The sequence below is a fragment of the Osmia lignaria genome, chromosome 15, assembly GCF_051020975.1.
Source record: "Osmia lignaria lignaria isolate PbOS001 chromosome 15, iyOsmLign1, whole genome shotgun sequence".
In the NCBI taxonomy this organism is placed as follows: Eukaryota; Metazoa; Arthropoda; class Insecta; order Hymenoptera; family Megachilidae; genus Osmia; species Osmia lignaria.
In genome coordinates this window covers 2,190,654-2,211,290 of record NC_135046.1, presented here as the reverse complement: position 1 = coordinate 2,211,290, position 20,637 = coordinate 2,190,654, and the positions used below count along the sequence as shown (strand labels likewise).

At 37.5% G+C, this 20,637-nt stretch overlaps 2 protein-coding genes and 1 long non-coding RNA gene across 7 annotated transcripts in view; 2 read left to right on the top strand and 1 right to left on the bottom strand.

Moving 5' to 3' along the window:
• brm (ATP-dependent helicase brm) overlaps window positions 1-20,637 on the bottom strand; it is a 35,678-nt gene that overhangs the window by 5,526 nt on the left and 9,515 nt on the right. The window contains exons 3-14 of one of the 4 annotated variants that reach the window (XM_076692491.1): window positions 15,725-17,640; window positions 15,563-15,636; window positions 14,870-15,119; window positions 14,659-14,797; window positions 14,437-14,598; window positions 14,021-14,362; window positions 13,485-13,916; window positions 13,254-13,411; window positions 11,207-13,181; window positions 10,950-11,124; window positions 10,690-10,874; window positions 9,775-10,599 (exon numbers count right to left, since the gene is read on the bottom strand). In XM_076692491.1, coding sequence (XP_076548606.1) covers window positions 10,729-10,874; window positions 10,950-11,124; window positions 11,207-13,181; window positions 13,254-13,411; window positions 13,485-13,916; window positions 14,021-14,362; window positions 14,437-14,598; window positions 14,659-14,797; window positions 14,870-15,119; window positions 15,563-15,636; window positions 15,725-17,640 — 5,769 coding nt within the window. In that variant the 3' untranslated portion in view covers window positions 9,775-10,599; window positions 10,690-10,728. Of the gene's footprint in view, window positions 1-9,774; window positions 10,875-10,949; window positions 11,125-11,206; window positions 13,182-13,253; window positions 13,412-13,484; window positions 13,917-14,020; window positions 14,363-14,436; window positions 14,599-14,658; window positions 14,798-14,869; window positions 15,120-15,562; window positions 15,637-15,724; window positions 17,641-20,637 lie in introns of those variants that run through there. The other 3 variants (XM_076692492.1, XM_034315212.2, XM_034315211.2) reach the window with 3 other exon arrangements.
• LOC117600177 (uncharacterized) lies at window positions 632-4,201 on the top strand. The gene is made up of 3 exons (XR_004580404.2): window positions 632-884; window positions 2,331-3,003; window positions 3,577-4,201. It is a non-coding gene; the product is annotated as an uncharacterized LOC117600177 (long non-coding RNA).
• Window positions 18,493-20,614, top strand: LOC117600168 (inositol monophosphatase 1-like). 2 transcript variants are annotated; one of them, XM_034315231.2, is made up of 5 exons: window positions 18,493-18,640; window positions 18,949-19,082; window positions 19,150-19,412; window positions 19,469-19,726; window positions 20,119-20,614. In XM_034315231.2, the coding sequence occupies exons 1-5, from the start codon at window positions 18,572-18,574 to the stop codon at window positions 20,250-20,252; spliced, it is 858 nt and encodes a 285-aa protein (XP_034171122.1). In that variant the 5' UTR covers window positions 18,493-18,571; the 3' UTR covers window positions 20,253-20,614. The 2 variants fall into 2 exon arrangements, with proteins under 2 accessions (XP_034171122.1, XP_076548610.1); XM_076692495.1 differs by having other exon boundaries at window positions 19,802-20,614.

The window sequence follows — 20,637 nt, the reverse complement described above, 5'->3', positions numbered from 1 at the left end:
CCATGTAATCCAGGCTGACAAGATGGCCAAGTAATTCTGACGGTCATTAGCATTCGCCCATGAGCGTACGTGTGTTGCTTGCAACTTTATTCAAAGTTTCTCTATGATTATGGCAATGTTTTGAACGAAGACCTTGCGTAAATACGTGAACCTCCATCTTGGCCCGTGGCAACAATTAATGGAGTCGCGAGTCCATTCTCGCTCATTAACGATTTCCCAGTTACGTGCAAGACTAGGGTAATACTTTGAACTTTCTAGACTTCTGATATCTTGTCAAGACTCTTGGGACACATATGTAATTCCTACATCGTGCGGGGATGTCTTACACAACTGGGTCGAGGTACCTAAGAGGGTAGAAAATGGTCTTTATTTCCATTACCAAAATTTTAACATCGAATGGAGTATCGCGTAAAGAGACAAATGCAATCACCTTGAATGACGGACACCTAGTAGCAATATCAACTCGAAGATTAGGTCTCGAATTCGAATTTCAGCCTCAAATCCAGCGTTACGTATTCCGACGACCACGGAAGCGGAAATATCTGCGGGAAGGGTGGTTTCTAGTAGTGGGGGCGGAAAGAGCGTAACCCATAAAGCTGCGCAACCAGGCATTCTCCCGGCAGTAAGCGTCGCGACACCCCTCGAGGATGTGGTATACGGTATTTCTGCGTGAAGATCCTCGTCACGTGGTTACCCGAATGGTCGCCGATACATTTTTATGTGGTAAAAGAGGAACCCTTGTTCTATTTATCGAATCAATCTTTGTTTCGCGTTGACAAGATTGAAATTAAAAAGATTTTGAAAGATAGTGCTTTTGTGTGTCATTTGCAAAAGTGACGCTAATTGCTTGGAACTGCTGGAATGTCTTCGATCATTTATCACCAGTGAGTCTTTTTCCTTATTTCATCAGTAATTTGTAAGAATTTGACAGTGGATTATGTATTTATTTATTTTTTATTATTTAAAAGTGAAGACTTTCAGATTTTATTTTTTATTTTATTTCAAGATTAAATCCGAAGAATACACTGAGTCGATTAATGTTTCTTTTATGGTTTCTCTCGTAAGCTACGGGTAAGCCACGGATAAGCTAGGTAACACGGAATGTGTCAATTGCCTTCCCGAGGCGCCTTTTAATACCGTATTAAAACTATAAATAGGTAATTTTTAAATTAACACGAAACTCCTTTTAGGCAACCTTAAAGTCTTTTACTCAAACTACATAATATTGTAAAATTAATTCAAAACAGCTTTCCATACACTTCTTTAAATGGTATGTAAAATATTCAAATACCATTCACTAATCAAACCATTTCTGTTCAAATATAGTATCTGATGAAAATAAAATAGATTTAAGTAGAAAATGTTTTGTAAAAGATAGTTACTATCACGTACATCAGCGTTACAGACATTCGCTAGGTCATACTGGAAAAGTTCCGAGCAAACATCCATCAAAACTTCAAATCTTTATTCAAACTGATCCCTCTGGTTCCAGTGAAGTACATAAATCACGAAGAAGCGAAGAGTTATACCAGGCGCAATATATTTGGTTTTAATGGAGAAAAAGAATTTCGTTAAATAAATAGAATAGGATAAATCTAGTTACAAAGAAATATAAAATAAAAATACAGTCAATTCCAATTGACTGCTACTATTGAATTAGATCACTAGACACACTGGAAACATGTGGAGTACTCTGTATTGTACATTCAATGTTATTAAGTACTTACCTAACAATAGGGTTCAGATTAAAGCAGAGAACTTTTCCTCAAATTAAATTCAACTAAATCGTAGAAACAGCATACTGTGCGGCTGTGTAATTACGATGGGCTGGCGTAACTGAGAAAAGGTGGAGCCCACGTAAAAGGGGTTCCGTGTAAGCGTAGGGCGTAATCATCCGAAGAATGAGTTAGGTAAGTCGAGAAATCCGCACGTAAGCCTTGCGAGTAAAAAGCACGATGAATTGCGAGAACTTGGAGCCTCGTTCCAACGTGACTTTTTCTCTTGAGTTATAGCGATCGCAAGTGGAAGGTACAGTCACGTCGCGTGAAGCAACGTTTTTCCGAAAATTTCTTGCTACGTGCTGGGATATTTGAGGATCTCGAATAAAAACTTATCTTTACTGTGGTCTATAACAGAAGACTATAACAGGGTGTTCATGGATTCTTTTAGCGCCCTTATCAGTACACAAGAATCCTAATGTATGTTCAAGGATCGGTGAAAGAGTATTAGCCGACTTTCATTCGACGCGATATTACGAACTTTCCGTGTATCAATTATTCATTGCTTACCAAGAAAAGTCGTTCAGAAGTGTCTCTTTGTTCTGTTCACAGAGGGTCGCTGGAAACTAAGGAAGCTCACAATAACAACCACTTTTCAACCGCCCAGCATAACATCAATACAATGAGCAGGTTGTAAAGTATACCCAGGACTAAGCGTCCCAAGCCAGAAGAGACTATCCTCCCTGGAAAGTGTCTATAAAACTTCACCAGTTGTCATCTTCAATTCACGCAACTAACGCGTATTGCGGCACAAGTTTCAATGCAGTGGGACGTTCGGGACAATTCAAACGGACATACATAATGCGTGGAGAACAGTTATACTGGCTGTGGAAGGAAACTACCGAAGTTTCTGCCATCTTGCCCTAGAGTGCAGTCATACCGGAAGGATAAATCGTCCTTAGGGAACAGCAAGGATTTGATTTGCTTACGATGAGACTCTGTGCAGTTTGAACGATCTTGGAAGACATGTCCTGCGAAAAGGCATCACGACGGTTGAGGTTCTTGCTCAACAAGACCAAGAAGCTGGGTTTGAGCACGGACGAAGTAGTCGAGCTACCAGCTGTTAAAAGACTCCTCTCTGCTCGAGTCACATCTTCCTCCACCGCTTGGACGATTTTAGCCATGATCGCTTTGATCCTTGGTGGCGGTGTTGTGCTCGTTTTCTTTTGTGCACCCTGTGTCGCCAAGAGCAGGACGTGAGGATCATTTTATGGAAGCCCATCAGGTAATCATTTGAGACCAAATATACCTCAGAGGACAAGCATTCCCGAGTAGGGAAAAATCTAGTCCCGAGGCTAATAAATTTACATTGGGTAAGTAGCCGGACCAGTAGGCCTTCCCAGTACCTGAGGGCAAGGAAGAGTAAAATGATTGCTTTAATTATTAATTATAAAATTGATGCATTAATTATGTACCCCATTACTCTTACAGATTACTAATTTAGACGGCCATAGAAGCGTATAGTCGTTAATTTAGAATACATTTATTCGGTTATTCGCGTATTTTGCCATGATTGACCCAGTAACAAGTTACCCAACGAAGCGGCCCAATTATTTTACGGTTGATTAAATTCACATAACACAATAATCGACGCCAGCACGGCGCTATTGTAATTAGTTGTTGGTGAATAATTTAAATGGTCGTACGTATTACGACTTACGTTCGACAAAATTTCACGTGACTAACGTTATTTCTAAGCTTGTATTCAAACATGATTGCAGTGCTCTGAAAATATTTAGGTATAAATAAAAGTATTACCATTGAACATATTTTCAATTATCAATTAATTCTGTTTCAGATCGAAATCGATCCCTTTGGCTCTCTAATAAACCTGGAAAGTATCTTAAGATTCAATATATATTATTTAAATAAGAAATCGATTGTAATTAATGCGTAAAATAAGAATTTACAGTGGTAATGTAAAAAAATTCCATAAAATCAGTATGAAGGTAGGTCTTTCATACTTTACTATAGTTACTTGGACGAATAAACAAGAATAATTTAATGTTATCAAGAAATTGTATTTTCTGATGTAACAAAGAATAAAATTGATGGATTTCCTTAGTTGCAAAATGATATGTCACAATATAAAACTAGTAGATATTGTCTAGTTTCCCAGAATGTGGAATACAATGAAGAAAGTAATTGAATTAATTTATTCGCGAGAATACATGAGCTCCTCATTTGCTAAATCGATTAATTTTACAAAACAAAAGAAAGAGAAATTGATAAAATAGAAAGAATTAAGCATCAAGCAAATGCTTTGACACTAAAAATTTTAAAAATTCAGCAAGTAGAGTAAATCAATTTGATCTATAAACAGTTCATATGGAATTTGATTGTTACACGATTAGAATATTGCTCAATTGTATGGGATGATCTTTAAACACTGTGTGGAAACCATGTAAAGGTTTACTTTTGTATGTGACAAAATAAATTTTTGCTAAAGTAGAATGGCATTGTTTCACTTCCCTTCTCGACATCTTATTATAAATGGATTTCAAATGAACAATAAAAGGTGAAAGGGATGCGTAACAAAATTTTGATTTACCTTTAAATGACGTTTTATAGCTTAAACCGAGAAATATCCTCTTGATGCAACAACCTAATAAAATATATGCTAATTTCGGATCCTCGCTAGTTTCTCACGCGCTCGTCCAATTCGGTTTCCTTCTTTCCCTCTATTTCGCTCATCCACCAAACTACCCTCTGTTTACCTGCTTTCTTGCTTATCTTTCCTTATCCTACACCCCCCTTCATTCAACCTTGTTTAACGAGAGTTCGGTAAGAACTTTGACCTGGTCGTTGTGCATCAGACGTTACCCACGTACACGTACGTTCAACTGGGGGTGAAATTCACGGACAATCGACCGTACTCGGCCGGACAATCGTAAATTGTCAGGGTGCTCGCTACTTAAGTAATGAGCAAAACTTGTCTTAACAGCCCCCTTGTCAGCTTCTGCAGTTACGCAAATTATGGGATAAAATGTATGCAAAAAATTGGGATGAGGAGGTGCAGAAATTAAAGGCTTTTTGGTATGCTCCTCCGAAAAGGGTGAATGGTAACTTTATAATCCTTCTTTGGAGACCATAGTAACTACTTAAATTTATTAAACTAACAATAAATGTGTTCATATATATATGCTTAGTAATGGGATCATTTACCTTCATGAAACGACAATTAAACTTCTTCACATTTATCACTTAACTTTCAGGGATTTCAGTAATGTATTTAATAACATACTAAACTTTTCATTAATTAAAACAATTTCTGATTCGCGAATAGCGGAAAGTTTTGTAATCATTGAAATAACATCAAGCTAAAATGTTTCTCTAAGGCGGGACTGTGTTTGCTTTGAATATATATATACCGATTTAATTTTAGTGAATTTATCAGTGCTATTAATTTCTAGATTAAAATGGTTCCTTCAGTTGCTTTTAGCAAACAGACAACGCTCTTGTAGAAAAAGGAAAAGTCGAGTTGGTTGAATTTTAATTAATTAAAAGCTAACAATTGTGTTGTGTACAAATTAAGTAGCAAAAATAAATTACGTGTCGTTTTAAAAAAAGGAAATGGAAACTTAAAAAATGAAATCCTGTATTAATTTGTTTTTATTCTGTATTTTGTTTTGGATTTCAGATTCATCAGACGCGCTATTATGAATTACATTTTATTTTGAAATATACTATCACTCTTTTAAAATCCGAGTTATTCGCGTACCAAAACGATAAATTATTTTAACCCGTGCTCATCCTTTAACCGGATTGAAAATATAAACTTCCCAGTAATCTTCACTAGAATAAACAAAATGTCCGTAATAAATTAAGTACTTATTACATACACTCTTATCGACTATTTAATGCTTTTTAATTTTTTCTATTTTTCAACCTATTAAACGTTCCTGTACGTTTAACGGAGTGATCGATAACTTCTCGACAAGAATAATCAAAACTAAAAACGCAATACTAAAAGGTAGCATAAGAAGTTTCTAAATTTTATAATTAATAAAGGTGAAAATAAACGTCAAAGACAATGATTGCTAAAGTGGGAAGCACTTATAAGGTAAACCGGGTTAACGATATCCTTTCGGATTTCTAACGCGTCCTCCCTGCCAGGATTTTGATTTATTAATCCTGTAGCAATGTCTGCAAAAGGACCAAATGGAGATTCTGAACCCTCGTCGATCACTCTGACCAGCGGAAAGGAGCGAGTGCTCTTCAAACCCCTTTCTCTGACAGCTCCACGATGCTGTATATACGTTGTTCCAGAGATTTTCGTAAAAACTTTAACTCCCGTGGATAAAAATATAATTAAAATGTCATATAAAAACAGTGTATGAAGTTACAATGAAAATATGAAACGTGAAGGACACAGTAATGCACTTGCTCTTACACCATTTAATGAAGAGCAAAATACAAGATGAAATAGTATTTCAATAAAATTTACAAACTTTTAAAATCAAATGATCTTCTAGGAAGGGAACATCATGAAAAAATTACCCAGTGTGAAAAACGTGAAATAGCCAATGCACCATGCAAAAACAAAACATTCTCATTGTATAATTAATTCAAGTGACTTTGTCATATTGCAAGTTGACAAAGTTTCGGGAAGAAAAGCGCGGACTTGTATAACCGTTTCAGTCTGCAGGAAACATAAAAACTTTCCTAATATAAACTTCGTCTATCAACGTCGGTTCTTTGGATGGATTTTATTTGTGATGTGATACGAGACTCATAATCATTGCCGGTTCCTCGTATGCTTTGATGAAATAAGAAAAAGTAGATAGTTTCTTAGAATACTCTGTTACGGTATTCTGATCAGTGCAACTGTTCTCCTTACCCAAACGCGATCCATCAATTTCGAGGATTATTTATCGGCAGAAGTGGTAGAATCCATTTGCAGCTGGTGCTTAGAGTTTCTCCCGTTATGAATATCAGTTTTGATCAAGATCTAGATATCATCGATTATCCTCTATTCGATTATACTCACGGATACTAGTCTCCTTTACGAGCAAGGTAATATCGCGGCCGTGTATGTCCATTTGAGGAACGCGAATCTATTAATCCGACATCGATTAGCAAACTCCCCAATATCGTGTTTCCTGTTACGGATGTATTCTGCTTGATACTGCGTTAAACACTGACTATAATCTTCAATTCACAGCTGTATTATCAAACAAAGAATAGATAAATGACTTCGAATTCTGGAGCTTTAGAATGTTAGAATGTTGAGGTTATACCCGTGCTGAGCCCCTAATGGTTCCAAAGATACTCTACCAAACTACAATAGTATGACTCTTAAGGTATAAACAGAAAATTGAAAAAAATGACATTACTTTGCAGTTTCCAATATTACACGTTTGAAACGACTTTGTAACTTCAAAAACAGCCTGAAAGTCACGTTTGTGTTGTAAACTTTGTTTCTGTAGCTGTTTTCAACGCACTCTGTACATTAAGCTTCTATACCCTTTCGTTTCACTCGAAACATTTAATTTCCGACATAAAAGCCCGCGCAACATTTTATAGCTCTACGGGTTTAACGTACTTCATCCAACGCTAGGTTCCTTTCATCCTATGAAATGAATCAAAAGCTTCGAGCCCGTTTGACTTGATTCACGAAGACTTTCTCGACAATATTTTCATCGATATTTTATCGACCAGTTAAATGGAGCCAAAGTTATAGGTTTTCTTGACAATGTCAATGCAACTGGAACTGGTCAAATGGTTCAAAGGAGAAGAGCGAATACGTCGATAGAGTATAGTAACGAATATACCTTCGAGTTAATTGGAAAACTGAAGCTGAGAGATAGAGAGAGAGGAGAGGGTGTCTGTTTCCGTAGTAATTGACAATTTCACACTCGAGTGTGGACGGTAATTAAGCTGCCACGCGTGTAGCTGGCCTGCGTCAATTTTTTCTTTCCCTCTGCTCACGAATCTTTCGAACTGACCCAACCAATCCTTGCCAAAGAAGCTCTGTCCATTTGGTTTCCACCCATTTGTCCATTTTTTTTCTCGCTCGGAAAAGCGCGACAATTAGTTTTTGTAAGGACCCTCCTCGTTGTATTCTTATTTGGATTTTAACACTAGATTTACGGACATGTTTGTATACCTATCTTTACGGCCACCCATTAAATTGACGGGTAAAGGAAACCACGTATTTTCTTTAAAAAAAAAGATTAATTTAATTTAAAAACAACTTAATATAAGTTAATTAAATTTGATAGGATTGCATAAATAATCGTTTCTTAGTCTTGGGCCAAACGCTTTGTGTTTACGCTTTAGGCGTAATTTGCTCATGAAGTTTGAAATTCGTCAAAATGACGGGGTCCCGTAAACCTAGTGTTAAAGAGGACACCCAGAGGAACGGTAGATAAATCACTGTTTCATTCCCATGATATTAGGAAATATTGAGATATTCGACTACCAGGGTGGCATCTTTGCCTAATAATATGATCATCGAAAAATGGAGATTATTTGTAAAGAATTAAATGTATAGAAACGCGTTATGATATATACGTATACAGAAAGCAGAAGGGGTTACGATCGTTTCGCACGAGCAGAATCTTTGATACGCAAGTGACACGTAATTTCCTCACCTTCTTCCTTCATTCTCGTCGTGTAAACCCAGGAAACGGAGTAAGTTTTGACGAAGGGATCCAATCACAGGCGTCTCGTCGTTTGAACCTATTCCTTTCACCGTGGAATCGACGAATTCCTCTTGGATTTTATCTCGACACGGCAGTGACGCGAAAAAAGAAACGACTATCGACGACTTAAACCATTCTACAACTTGGAACACTGTGCTTCTATCAATCTTTTTAACATCGTTCAATATGATGTTTTGCAGTGCATTTATGTAATCAAATTTGATACACTATTTGATATGCCTTAATCTAATTATAGAATCTTATAATGTTTCTATAAATGAAATTGATTGACACCTTGTATATGCTGAGAACAAAGATCGCAAACTGTATGGCATTGACGTGGGTGACATTTGGATACAAACCTGATAAGATTTCATTTGCATATGTATTCACTGTCAGCGTGATATGCAAGTGTAATGCACGTGGGTTGTTATCTGCTAATGAATGTGACAAAGATTCAAGAGTATATCGTTAATTACGCACATGCTGAGCTTGTCGATTGGAATTCCACCTTTTATGAAATAGAACAAATGTCACCTCTCCTGTCGCAACAATTCAATTTAATTTCGTTCACGAGTGATCAAAATTGTCATTATGTTTTTTGTGTTCTACGCTCGATTGTACGAATAATAAATAATTAAATAAATAAATGTTTGACAAATGTTTGAATTCAAAATTATTTTCCATACAAAATTTAATATTGTCCTACATCCTATGCTTTCAGTCTCAAATTCTATTTTATAGCTACATTAATTTTAGTAACAGTCATTAACCCGTTTATTGTCTGGAAAAATTAATTTATTATATGAGAAAGTGCAAAATTATATTAAGAAGAAAAGTGCACTTGCATTGCAGTATTTTGGAACCACGTTCGATTCACTTATTTATCGTTTGAAAAATAGACTGATATTTTGTAAAATAAAAAAAATTTATATCTAGTGGATTTTACCCGTAAATACATATGTGTAATTTTGCACGTGTGAACGTTTACCGGCATATATCTAACGCGTAGAGATGATATCGTGCGCAACGAGAGATGTAAGGGAAAGGAAACACTGTAACAGCTTGTCTAAATTCCATCTAAATTCAAAACAGGAGCGAAATTGCTACCAACAGCTGCATATAAAGCACTTACGAGTGGCAGCCATTTGGGTTAGCCAGTTCACATTATACTAAAGAGCAATACCACCCCTTATGATATCAACCCCTTTATACTGGACTAAAGTTGTATATATGATCATTAATATAACAATTATTAAACCTGTAATGATACTTGTCCCTACGTCTTCTTTTTATTTACGTTTATTTAACATTTATCAATTTATTTACTATAACTATTAAATAATTTGTACGTTCGATAGTTTCTTGGGAATTTTTCAAGATTTATTTACTTATACATAAATTCAAGTCATAATACAATATAAATGATACAATCGTCTTTTGACAACATGAAAAAGTATACGAACTCCGTACTGCGATTCACTGAATGATCGACAAAATATTACGGAAAAGGAAGCAAGTTGTTATTTGTAATAGTTTCTTTCTATTTGCGCAAATAATGAGAACATCAGCTTACATATAAATCCCAAAGAACAAAATAATTAACATATTTCCCTAACTTATTGTGAGGTACATTGCTCAAATAATGTCTTAAATAGCAATACTTTTCAAATATTTATGTATGCTTGTACTTAAATCGATTAAAATGCCAGTCAATAACATTAATAACCAAACTAAGAGTTTCAAATATAATTAAATAAATTCTTTACACGCGAACACCATCGAAAGACCGTGTAAAGTTGTTTACTATTTCCTTTTCTCATTTTATTCTTTATCAATATATTTTTTAACGCGTGCCGTTTACGATGCTTTCATTCTCGAATATGAAATTCGACAAAGGAATTTGATATAAAGTTTAAATCTTGATATATTCGCTTGAAAATCAAATAAAATTACATACTAATTACCTAACGCTAAATCTTACTGTACACCGTACATGTTGCACGTAAAATTAAAAAATGATTCATATAATTTCGTATCAAATCTATAGAGTCCGATTAAACACGGACTCCAAGAAATTATAATTTTCATCAGTAATTATTCTTCAAATTTACAACTTGACCGATAATAGTATTTCTATACTATAATCAAGTTATAAGTGTTTAGTCGGATTCCTGTAAAATCTCGTAGAATATAACTATATAGCAACAGCTGCGCACATGGATAGCACTTTAATTTGAGATAGCTATTAAAAGTTATCTTACCTATTATCTTGTATGCTCTAAGAAATTCGCGTGCAATTCTCAATTATCGTCGGCATCATCGTCATCGTCTGATATATATTTCTTAGTAACTCTTTTTCTTCGTCCCCCTCTGCCTTCCCCTTTCCTTCCTTTCAATTTAATTTTCATTCTCACACTGGAATCTGCATCTGACCCGTCTTCGCCATCTTCAAACAGAATACAATTACGTGAAATAATAGTTCATGCCACTTCTTTTATCGAATTACAATTATGAAACATACCTTTATCGTCTAAGTCTGAATTATTACCCTCTTCCTCGATGCGCTGACGGGCATTTGTAAAGACAGACTGCAAGACAATGGAATCTTCGTGTATTAGAGAAGCTTCTTCGTTATAAACTTGCGCGTTCTTACAGAGCTGCATGAAGTCTTTCTCAAGATCGTCAAAGTCGGCATACTGAAAAAGAGAATATATTAATTGAAAGATAATTAATAGGCGCGTGCACGATCCGAAAGTTTAAATGATAATCAGTATTTACCTTTCCTTCCTCAATTTTCTGAAGCAATTTATTAATAGTCAATGGTTTCTTAATAATTTCATAATAATCCGGTAATTCTCTTCTAGATGGTAATTTCATAAATGGTTCACTAAGGAGTCTACCGTCCGTGCTATCGGTGTAATTAACAACTATCATAAGCAACTTCTTCATGGCCCTTTTCATTTTTGGATCAATCGAAGAGCCACCACCTCTGCGTTTCTTTGGCATAGGTTCGTCGTCTTCCTCGCCTTTTTTCTTTCGTTTCCTGGTCTTCTTTTTCTTTTTATCATCTTCCTCTTCCTCTTCGTACTCAGCACCATCGTCATCAATTACTTTCAGCCATTCTTTCTCGGTAAGACTATCGGTGTAATCAACTTCCTTTCGTTGCCTGGAACCACGTCCGAGGAACCTGTCTTCGTCCTCTTCGTAAGTCCATCGTTCAACCTCGTCGTCATCTTTCACCAACCAATCAGGCAACTCGGCTTCTTCCAGTAATCTAGATTTTCTATTTGGACCTAACTTTGCTTCTTCCCTTCTTCGTTCTAAATCTAATTTTTGGAATATCTCAAATTCACCTTCGGTTCGAGCAATCATCTGATTGACGGTCTCGTCATCTGGTACCTCGTTTTCTTCCTCATCATCAGCATCGTCCTGGTGCAAAATGCTTTGCAAGAACTGCTGTCGCTCAGAACCGGTTGACTTCTGATCGAACATTCCTGCCTGTATAACCTTCTCATCCATGTTTAACTTGTATCTAGCAGCAGCCAATATTCTTTCTTCCACCGAATTAACCGTCATCAATCTCAGCACACGCACTTCGTTCTTCTGACCAATTCTGTGCGCTCTGTCCTGTGCCTGTAAATCCTGATGAGGATTCCAGTCAGAGTCAAAAATGATGACGGTATCAGCAGCCTGAAGGTTCAACCCAAGACCACCGGCACGTGTCGACAGCAAGAACAAGAAATACTCGGAACCAGGGTCATTGAATTTCTTTAACAAATCTCCTCTGTCCTCAGCTTTTGTTGTACCATCTAATCGCAGATACATGAATCCTCTCCAGCTCAGATAATCTTCCATAATTGTCATTAACTGTGTCATCTGACAGAATAATAAAACTCTGTGATTCGTTGCTTTCAATTTTGGAAGAATGCGATCCAACAACTCAAATTTGCCAGAGGCACGGTAGAGATCAGGTCCGGTAATGATCCCGGATCCTTGGGTGCCAACATGTTCGCAATACTTTTCTTCGATAGCTTGGAACATGAATGGATGATTACATAATTTTCTTAATTGTACGATAGTGTTCATCAAAGCTTTGGCACCTCCTTTACCCTGTTTTCCCTTCTCAGAACCGTCGGTTAGCAACACACCCTTACTTTGCATATGTTTATAAAGGACCTTCTGCAATCCTGACATGTCACACTTGATAATATATTCAACTTTATCTGGCAATTGAGATTCAACTTCCTTCTTCAAACGTCTCAATAGGAAAGGACGCAATACTTTGTGCAGACGACGAATAATAAGAATGGTTTCTTCTTCGTTCAACTCAACCTTTTCACCAGTGGTTGCGAAAGGAGCATTGAACCACTGTTCGAAAGTACTGCAGGATTTAAAGATTGATGGTAGTAAGAAATTCAATAACGCCCACAGCTCGGGTAGTTTGTTTTGCAATGGTGTTCCAGTTAGAAGAAGTCGATGAGGAGCCAAGTAGTGTGTGTTCAACACTTGGGTTAATTTACAGTGATGATTTTTCATTCTGTGACCTTCGTCAATGATCATGTATTTCCATTGCAATTTTGCTAACACACCCTTATCTTTAATGACATATTCATATGTTGTGAGTAAAACATTGAATTTAGTAGCTCTCATCTGAGACTGAATAGCTCTTCTGCCAGCTGGCGAACCTTTGTACGACACTACTACTACACTGGGGGCCCATTTTTCAAACTCCAACACCCAATTTGACAAAGTTCTGAAAGGATATAACAAATTAAAATTTATTTCTTTTATTTAATTCAAGATATTTTATAATGATAATACGTACGATAATGGTACTATAATCAGGAACGGCCCATTAACTTTCTTTTTCTCCATGAGGTAAGTAACCAAAGCTATAGTTTGAATGGTTTTTCCGAGACCCATTTCATCAGCAAGAATACCATTCAGGTTATTGTTGAACAATGAAACAAGCCATTCCAAACCCTAAATCAAAGGTTTGTTTCAAAATCCAAATATTATAAAATGCAATATTATGTAATAAATGTTAGTGTCAGACCTTTATTTGATATTCCTTTAATTTTCCATTAACCATAATTGATGCTTGTTCTGTTACTACTTCATGGACAGTATGAGCAATACTGTAATACGTTTGTTCCTCGGTTTTGTATTCATCGTCTTCCACCTTTGCTTTGTGTATCGGTTTCTTGACTTTATCATCTTCAGGATCGCCAGGAGCCTTTACTTTATGTTCGCCTTTTTCTTCACCGTCATTATCGTCGTCGTCATCATCGTCATCATCCTCACTTTCTGATTCAATTGGTTCCCAACCTGGGTGAGATTCTAAAAAGGCTTGAAGTTGACTCATTAATGGAGCGTCGTCTCCAGTTAATGTGCGACCAGTAGATGTTTCAATCACTCCAACACGACTATCCTCGTTACCATTCCCATCTTCACCTCCTTCGCCATCTTGCATCTTCTTCTTTTTTTGCTGAAATTATTGTTTAAGATATATAGCAACTTGATAAAGAAATTATTCGTGTAATTGCCACCTACCTAATTACATCAATGGACGAAACATAATATTATACATACCTTCTTACGCTTCTGTTCTTCCACCTGTTTTCTCTTTTGCTCAATCTTGTGTTGTTTCACCATTTCAGTTAGATTACTGATATATTCATCGGTCTGAGACAACAGGAAGGCTAATCGTTTATCTTTTTTCTGATCAATCAACTTCCTGTAACCTTCTTCGTCCTCTGCCATCAAACGTCTCATACGTTCTTTTTCAATACGTTCTTGTTCTTTTTTCTGTTCTCTTTCTGCATTAGCGTGGTAATTAAGAACTGCTTTGTTAAGCCTAGCCAGTTTAGCAACATTGTTCCGATGGAACTCCTTAAAATCTTTGCCATGTTGAAGAACAGAACTAAGAAATTCCTTTTTAAAAAGAAAGAAAACAAATTAGGATAAATTTATACATCATATGTATAAAGGATTGTAAATATAATTACTTGATGCTTTTGCCTGCGTTTACGTTCTGCCTCTAATTTCTGTTGCTTCTCAAGTTTCTCAGTAGCCCTAGCTTCTCGAAGACCTTGCTTCTTTGTGCGCTTATAGGCTTTTACGTTTACTGCAGTTTCTAAAGTGGTGTCTTTTCGAGTACACGCTAAAATCTAAAAGAATAAATATATAATTAGAAGAAGTATTATTTACAATATTTCCTGAATAATTACCTCCGATCGTAATTGCCTTTGGAAATTCAATACTCTAAGCATACGCAATTCGATCTGTGCCTGAATACGAAGATCTTCTGGCATGTTGGTTGGCATATTACTCAATTGCTCCATACGCAATGCTATACGTGCTGCAACCCTGTTATTAAATGTTTAGAATTAATTTTTTAGTCTATAGTCTATAGATCATTTTAATAAATTCGGTAAGTACCTATTCTCACGTTCTTGTAAAATCAACAGTGGATCTAAACCAGCTGGTTTTGCTACACTAGTCACTCTGTTAGTCTTGGCACCTGGTTGCGGAGGCTGCTGTTGTTGTGGCGTTTGACAACCTAACCTTGGAGGAACTGCAGGACCAATTACGTTTGGTCCAGAGATTGGTAGACCTGTGGTAGTAGCGGGTCCTTGAGATGGATCTATAGGGGGACGTTGTGCCATACCTGGGGGAGGAGGTGCTCCACCTATTTACATTAATCTTACATCAAACCCCTACTATGGATCATTCTACTCTACTTTTGTATTTCCACGCTACAAGTGTGTCAATTCAAAGAAATAAGATTGAACAACAAATATGTTTCACGATACAAATTATTAAATAACACGTAACAAATTATTAAATAATGACGTGTACTAAATAAACGACAAATTGTGCTTAATTATGAAGGAGAAACAAATTCATTGAAGCCATCAAATACATTGCTCAGTTAAGTGATTATTGATATTCACATTTACATTATGTAAAAGCAGACAGACAACTAAACTTAAATTTATGACAATCAAGACAGAGCAAGCAGAATATAGCAACTAAAAATAGAAACAGAAATCAATGCGATACAAAACGATACAAAAGATGGAGTAGTCACCTACTACAATGCATAAATTATAACATGTTTAATTAATTTACCTTGAACAGCTAAAGCAAGTTGCTGAGACAATGGTTGATTTCTTGCCAACAACCGATATGCCATTATTTGTACACTGTAAACGATGATATATTAATTTTTAAATAATTACAAGTGAGTGTATAAATCATTATCAAGATGTTAATGAATTATATGTAACATACCGTAATTGCTGCAACTGTGGTGGACTAAATGTTTGTTTTTCACTGATACTGCCTTGACGAGCTCTCAGAGCCAGCAACTGAGAATAACGAGGATCTTCTTGAAGTCCTTTTTCTTCCATAGAGTCAATAGCCTTTTGTAAAGCATTTAAATTTTCTTGCCCAGCTGCTGGTGGACCGCCTGGCCCCGTGGGACCAATCGGACCAGGGCCAGTCTGACTCATCTGATTTACCGGAGCTCCAGGACCCATCGGTGTCGTGCCTCCAGGAACGATTTGTTGATTCTGTGAACCAGGCCCCATTGGACCAGAAGATGGTTGTCCACTCGGTCCATTTGGTCCCATCGGGCCACTACTTGCACCAGTGTGACCTAACTGACTGTTTGGACCACCTGACCCCATCTGATTACCGGGACCACCCGGCCCTATTTGATTAGAAGGACCACCAGGTGGTATTTGTCCACCTGGAACCATTTGTCCACCTGGACCCATTTGTGACCCTGGACCACTTCCAGGACCCATTTGACTACTAGGACCATTTCCAGGGCCCATTTGTCCGCTAGGACCACTCCCAGGACCCATTTGACCACTAGGTCCATTACCTGGACCCATCTGCCCACTAGCACCACTTCCAGGTGCCATTGGATTTCCAGGAGGATTTCCTGGACCCATTTGACTTCCAGTACCACTTCCTGGTCCTATTTGCCCACTAGGACCACTTCCAGGACCCATTTGTCCTCCAGGTCCACTGCTCGATCCCATCTGTCCACCCGGACCGCTTCCAGGACCCATAGGACCTCCTGGTCCGTTACCTGGAGGCATTTGCCCTCCTGGGGTATTCCCCGGCCCCATTTGTCCAAGTCCATTTGGTCCTAATTGGCCTCCAGGCCCACTTCCTGGACCCATTTGACTGACGGGTCCTCCTGGACCCATTTGACTTCCAGGTCCCCCCGGTCCCATTCCCATTTGAGACGATGGACCTCCCATGTTCATTTGTCCAGGACCATTTGGACCTATTTGCGAAGGCCCGTTATGTCCCATTTGCCCAGGTCCGTTTGGACCCATCTGTCCTCCTGGACCAACAGGCCCCATTGGACTAGGCCCCATCGGGGATTGACTACTAGGGACCATTTGGTTTGGACCACCAGGACCCATTTGATTTGGACCTCCTGGTCCCATACTATGCGACCCAGGACCACTCGGTGGCATCTGCCCTGGGCCTCCAGGCCCCATGTGATTTCCTGGCCCGCTAACATTCATGTGCCCGGGTCCCGGTGGGCCACTCGCGTTCATGTGACTCGGAATAGGCGGTCCGCTGTTTAGATGACTTCCAGGCGGGCCACTGGCGTTCATGTGCGTTGACCCTGGAGGAGGCCCACTAGTGTTCATATGTCCGGATCCTGGCGGGCCAGACGTATTAACGTGTTGTCCTGGACCTGGTGGACCACTCGAACTCATATGACCAGGTCCTGGCGGACCTGATGCGTTCATATGCCCTGGCCCTGGTGGCCCACTCATATGTCCTGGTCCTCCAGGTACCATCTGTGAATTTGGAGGTCCACCAGGACCCATCTGAGAACCTGGTCCACTTCCTGGGCCCATCTGATTTGGACCTTGACCCATGTGAGGACCTCCCGGTGGCCCTCCACCTCCTTGCCCCATATGACCTGGCCCAATTGGTCCTCCTGGACCTCCTGGACCCATCTGACCGGGACCTCCCGGGCCCATTTGACCAGGCCCACCGCCACCCATTTGACCTGGACCGTTAGAACCCATTTGATTCGGACCAGACTGCATCATGTGAGATGTTCCTTGAGGCCCATTCGGTCCCATCTGACCTGGAACCATGGGTCCTCCAGGAGAATGACCTTGCTGAGAATTAGAATTCTGACCGACTGGACCGCCAGGACCACCTTGGTTCTATAACAACGAAAGCAATGTTCCTTTTATTTATCATATGTCCCTGAAAAGAAAATAAATTCGATGCCACATGAAGCGACTCCAAATAAAACCTTTTCATTTTATAGATTTTTATCTATTATAGAAGGGATTTACACAGTAAAAATATTTATCTAATCCATTATGAAATTAAAAAATAGATGGATCTAATTTATTGCTTCTAATCTTTCATAGATGCTCCAATAAATACCTTAATAAAACAATAAAAAGTCGATGTAAAAATGTCTACACGTCTCAGGTCAATTAGCAATACAGCTGCACCAGATAATTTTTCAATCGTATTTATTTACACGGCATCCATCTTTCAAACTGGGTCAAAGTTGCTTCCGAAAAGTGTACCGTCACCGAATCGAAGAAAATTTTTTGTCACGGATTGTTCTATGTACTGTAACCGTATACTGATAATCGTCAGCACATTTTTAGCTGCTATTAATGCAGTGACGCATCGCGGAAGATTATTTCCGTCATATAGATAAAATTAAGGTTGGGTTGATCGTAAACCCCGCACGTGGTCCAGGCATAGCACAACGTGGACACGTGGACACGGTGTGAAATACCACCAGGTTGCTGAAGTTTTAGCTAACTCTCTATTCTTAGTTTTGCTATGACTAATTTCACACAAACAGTAAGCTAACAGTGTTGTTACTTTCTGTAAACTTCGATGACAAATATTGATAAACAACATAGTAATCTTGCGTGTAAATAACAATCAGATAAATTATGAATTCAGTCACATGGAACATACATGAAATTAAATGCAACGTCCCTCTTTAGCGATCTGATAGTGGGGGTTGATAATTGACATAAAAGCAGAGCCTTCGTGAACGATACTGTTATTTTCAAATTGAAACGAGTTGACTAAGCACAGTTGGTTCCGCAAAGAACAGTCAGCATGGTCAGCAAAGAGGAAGTGACCCGCTGTTACGATTTTGTTCTGAAACTCACCATGGAATCAGGAAAGGTACTTTCATTCGGACTTTTGACGTTATCAAATAATTTATCATTTAATTATGAAAGTATTTTTTTTGTATTCATTGGCATTGATTATTATCTTGACAGACAACATCTAAGTAAACCCGAATAAAATCCACAAAGAAACAAAACATTTCCATTATTTTGTCAAATATTTAATTTGCTGATTAATTATGTCACACAACCTTTTTCCACAAGAAATTAACGACTTAATAATACATTTGTATTGTTGAATATTTGCAAATTAAACAATAACAGTGAAGGTGATCAATAACTGATTATTTTGTATTTTTTTAGGTAATTCGTGACGCTATTCAAGGATGCAAGAATATAGAGACCAAAGGTGGAGACTGGGACTTGGTAACCCAGTATGACAAACAAGTCGAAGAAATTTTGATGAGCAATATATCAAAAGAATTTCCACAACACAAGTACGCTTTTTTACACAAATAAATACTATAATAGATCTTTGAGTTAACCCTTAATTTATTGTTAAAGAATCATCGGTGAAGAAACAGTTTCATCGACAAAACATCTACCAGAATTAACGAACGATCCAACATGGATCATCGACCCCATTGATGGCACCACAAACTTTGTACACTCATTTCCATTCACCTGTATATCAATCGCATTAGTAGTGAAAAAGGAGATAGAAATTGGCATTGTATACAATCCAATCTTAGAACAATTGTTCACTGCCAGAAAAGGTCGTGGTGCCTATCTGAATGGAAAGTCTATCAAGAGCTCTAATGTAGAAAGTAAGTTACATTCATCAATTTTATTTCATCAATAAACAATTTTAATTCATTTTTAGAATTAGAACACTCTCTGCTGTGCATAGAAGCCTCATATGCAACGATCGAGAATATTAGAGACATTATTTTAGGAAGAGCAGAAGCTTTCGTTTCAATAGCTCATGGAATACGAACAATGGGATCAGCAGCACTAACACTTTGTTACATAGCAATGGGTGCAGCAGAAGCTTATCACACTGATAATCTAATGCCTTGGGATGTGGCTGCTGGTGTGCTTATCATCAGAGAAGCGGGTGGTGTTGTAATAGATACGAATGGTATGATTTAATGAAATTGCTGATGGGTTCGTTTTGAAACTTGCTTGTCAAATAACCAATATGTATCACGCTTAGGAATAGCGAATATGTAAAAGGTAGCGCCCTCTGTGCCGCTATAACTCCGGAGAAACCAATCCGCTTGTAGTAGCAGTGTGAAAATCACAAATGACATTACTGCAAGATAGAATCTTAAATACTTAAATTGCAAGATTAAACAACTGAATCCTTAATAACTGTTATTATAAACGGTGGTAGTAATTGAACTTTTTTATTTATTGAAGTTATTTATTCAAGATAAGCTACTATTAGAATTGCTTCATTTAACACTGTGAAGGCTAATATCGTGTATTCCTTAATGAAATAAGCTTAATGAGATAAAAATTCTGTTTCAGGAGGGGAATTCAACATTATGTCGCCAAAAGTGATAGCAGCTGGTAACAGCAAATTGGCCAATGAATTAGTGAAATTAATTAAGAATGCCGATTCAAAGACGTTACAAAAGCGAAATCACAAATCATTGAAATGAACAGTAATCGAGACTTATGTAAAATAATTCACGTAACAATAAGATCCTAAATGATTTACGTGTTTGAGTTAATTGTATTTCTCAAAATCATTTTGTAATCCTGATGATTCATACGAACCAAGCATCGTTAGACAATTAAATAAGTTTCCACGAAAAATCAGATTATAGTGCTAAACATGTGTCGGCCAGTTTCTTATTAACATTAATTGCGTTAACTGCTGACTTCAAAGCTCGATAATAGAGTTTAGCACTATAAGAGCTACGTGGAAACGTTGTAAATAATTTCGACGTTGTTTTACATAAAATCTGACAAAATCGACAATTGTAAAATAATGAAAATTAATATAGTATTAAGTGATAATAAAGGATATTTAAATATTTCTAC